This window comes from Centroberyx affinis, unplaced genomic scaffold (genome assembly GCF_046629955.1).
Source record: "Centroberyx affinis isolate AG114_WGS23_722 - 3 ecotype Tasmania unplaced genomic scaffold, CSIRO-AGI_Caff_v1 ptg002153l_1, whole genome shotgun sequence".
Taxonomy (NCBI): domain Eukaryota; kingdom Metazoa; phylum Chordata; class Actinopteri; order Beryciformes; family Berycidae; genus Centroberyx; species Centroberyx affinis.
This window is the reverse complement of record NW_027280469.1, coordinates 10,688-12,218: the sequence shown is the minus strand read 5'-3', so window position 1 is coordinate 12,218 and position 1,531 is coordinate 10,688. Positions and strand designations below refer to the sequence as shown.

At 55.1% G+C, this 1,531-nt stretch overlaps 1 protein-coding gene across 1 annotated transcript; it reads right to left on the bottom strand.

Moving 5' to 3' along the window:
- Nucleotides 1–319: 319 nt before the first annotated feature.
- LOC139654820 (olfactory receptor class A-like protein 1) lies at nucleotides 320–1,264 on the bottom strand. Its single transcript, XM_071532012.1, has one exon. It carries the CDS (start codon nucleotides 1,262–1,264, stop codon nucleotides 320–322), a length of 945 nt encoding a protein of 314 aa, XP_071388113.1.
- Between the last annotated feature and the right edge of the window lie 267 nt (nucleotides 1,265–1,531).

Here is a 1,531-nt window from a genome sequence, read left to right as displayed (position 1 = left end):
AAAATAGTCATTCTTCTACATTCTCTAATTGTGTTAACTTCTTGTAAATGAAATAATGCTGAAGTTTAACGATTCATCAATTTGCTGGGGACCCCCTGGAACCCCCCCAAGGACCCCTGGTGGTCCCTGGACCCCACGAGGAGAACCACTGCCTTACACCACTGCAACACAATAGGCTACTACTTGCTTAAGGCTGCTGAGCTTCATGACAAAGAAGCCTATCATACAGCCTACATGAATGTACAAAATGATTAAGGTGTGAGATGACAGTGCTGCTGTCTGACAGGTCGGACCACAGCCTGTCAAAACAGAAAAAGAGTCATTTGTCATTGGACTGCTGCCTGTCCACTGACGGCTGGTCTTGGTCAGCTGCACACACAATCTTGGCCTTGACCTTCTTGTTGGAGGACATGATGAAGTAGGGGCTGAGAGCGGCATAGCAGGAGGAGAAAAACACCCTCATGTCAGCCACCACCGGCGACACTTTGGCCACAGTCAGCATGTAGATCCAGATCACATTGTCAATGCCGAAGAAGACCACGTACAGGACCACCAGGGTGACCACCGTTTTGGCCGCCCGGGTCTCCGCCCCGCCGCCCTGCTGGGACCGGCGGATCCCCCTCACCTGGCGGCTGTGGCGGTGCAGCAGCAGCAGGATGTACCCGCTGGAGCCCAGCATCAGGCCCACGAAGGCGAAGTCCCTCCCGGAGACGGCCACCCCGTTGATCACGTAGGACAGGTTGTCTCTGAAGTCCACGTGGCAGAAGCCCAGGTTGAGGGTGAACGCGGGCACGGTGCCGTTACGCGGGGCGATGGAGAAGAACGGGGCCGCGATGCATACGGCCATGTTGAGGAGCCACAGCGCGGCGAAGGTGGGGAGGACGAGGGAGGAGAGCGCCGCCTTCAGCCTGGACAAGCGGGGCCCGGCCGGGGCGATGGTCACCGCCTGGAAGACGCTCAGCATACAGGTGATGCAGACCGACAGGGCCCGGCCGATGCGGTAGGAGTAGATCACCACCTTGCAGCCGGCGTCGTCCAGCAGCTCCGTCAGTCCGAACACAGTCATGGTCTGGGGGACGCAGCGGGTGAGCAGCAGCATCAGGTTGGCGAAGGCCAGGTGGCACAGGATCATGTCCACAGGAAGGAGCCTGTGCTCGGTGTAAACGATGTGGGCGTACGCCATCAGCACCACCGTGTTCCCCAAGATGCCCAAACCTGTCTGCAAGAGGAAGGAGACCCCTTTGATGGTCACGCACAGATCCATGACACCAAGGCCTGCATGGGTCGTGTTGTGCAAAGCAGACACAGAGAATCAAATTCATTATAAATAGGATGCAACACACTTCTTCACACAGTTTTGCACAGCAAGTTCATATAAAACTGGTATAACCTGAATATAACCGTGTCACCTGTAAGAATTCTTGGAAGATACGCTTACCTGAAATTGCAGATGACACATACAGTCTGTTGTGCGTAAACTGTGATTAATCGCCTGTGTAATTTCAATTTATAGCCTCCGATGCCCCTGGAG

Coding starts and splice junctions, on each gene's coding strand:
- LOC139654820 (XM_071532012.1), bottom strand. CDS start 1,264: ATGGATCTGTGCGTGACCATCAAAGGGGTCTCCTTCCTCTTGCAGACA.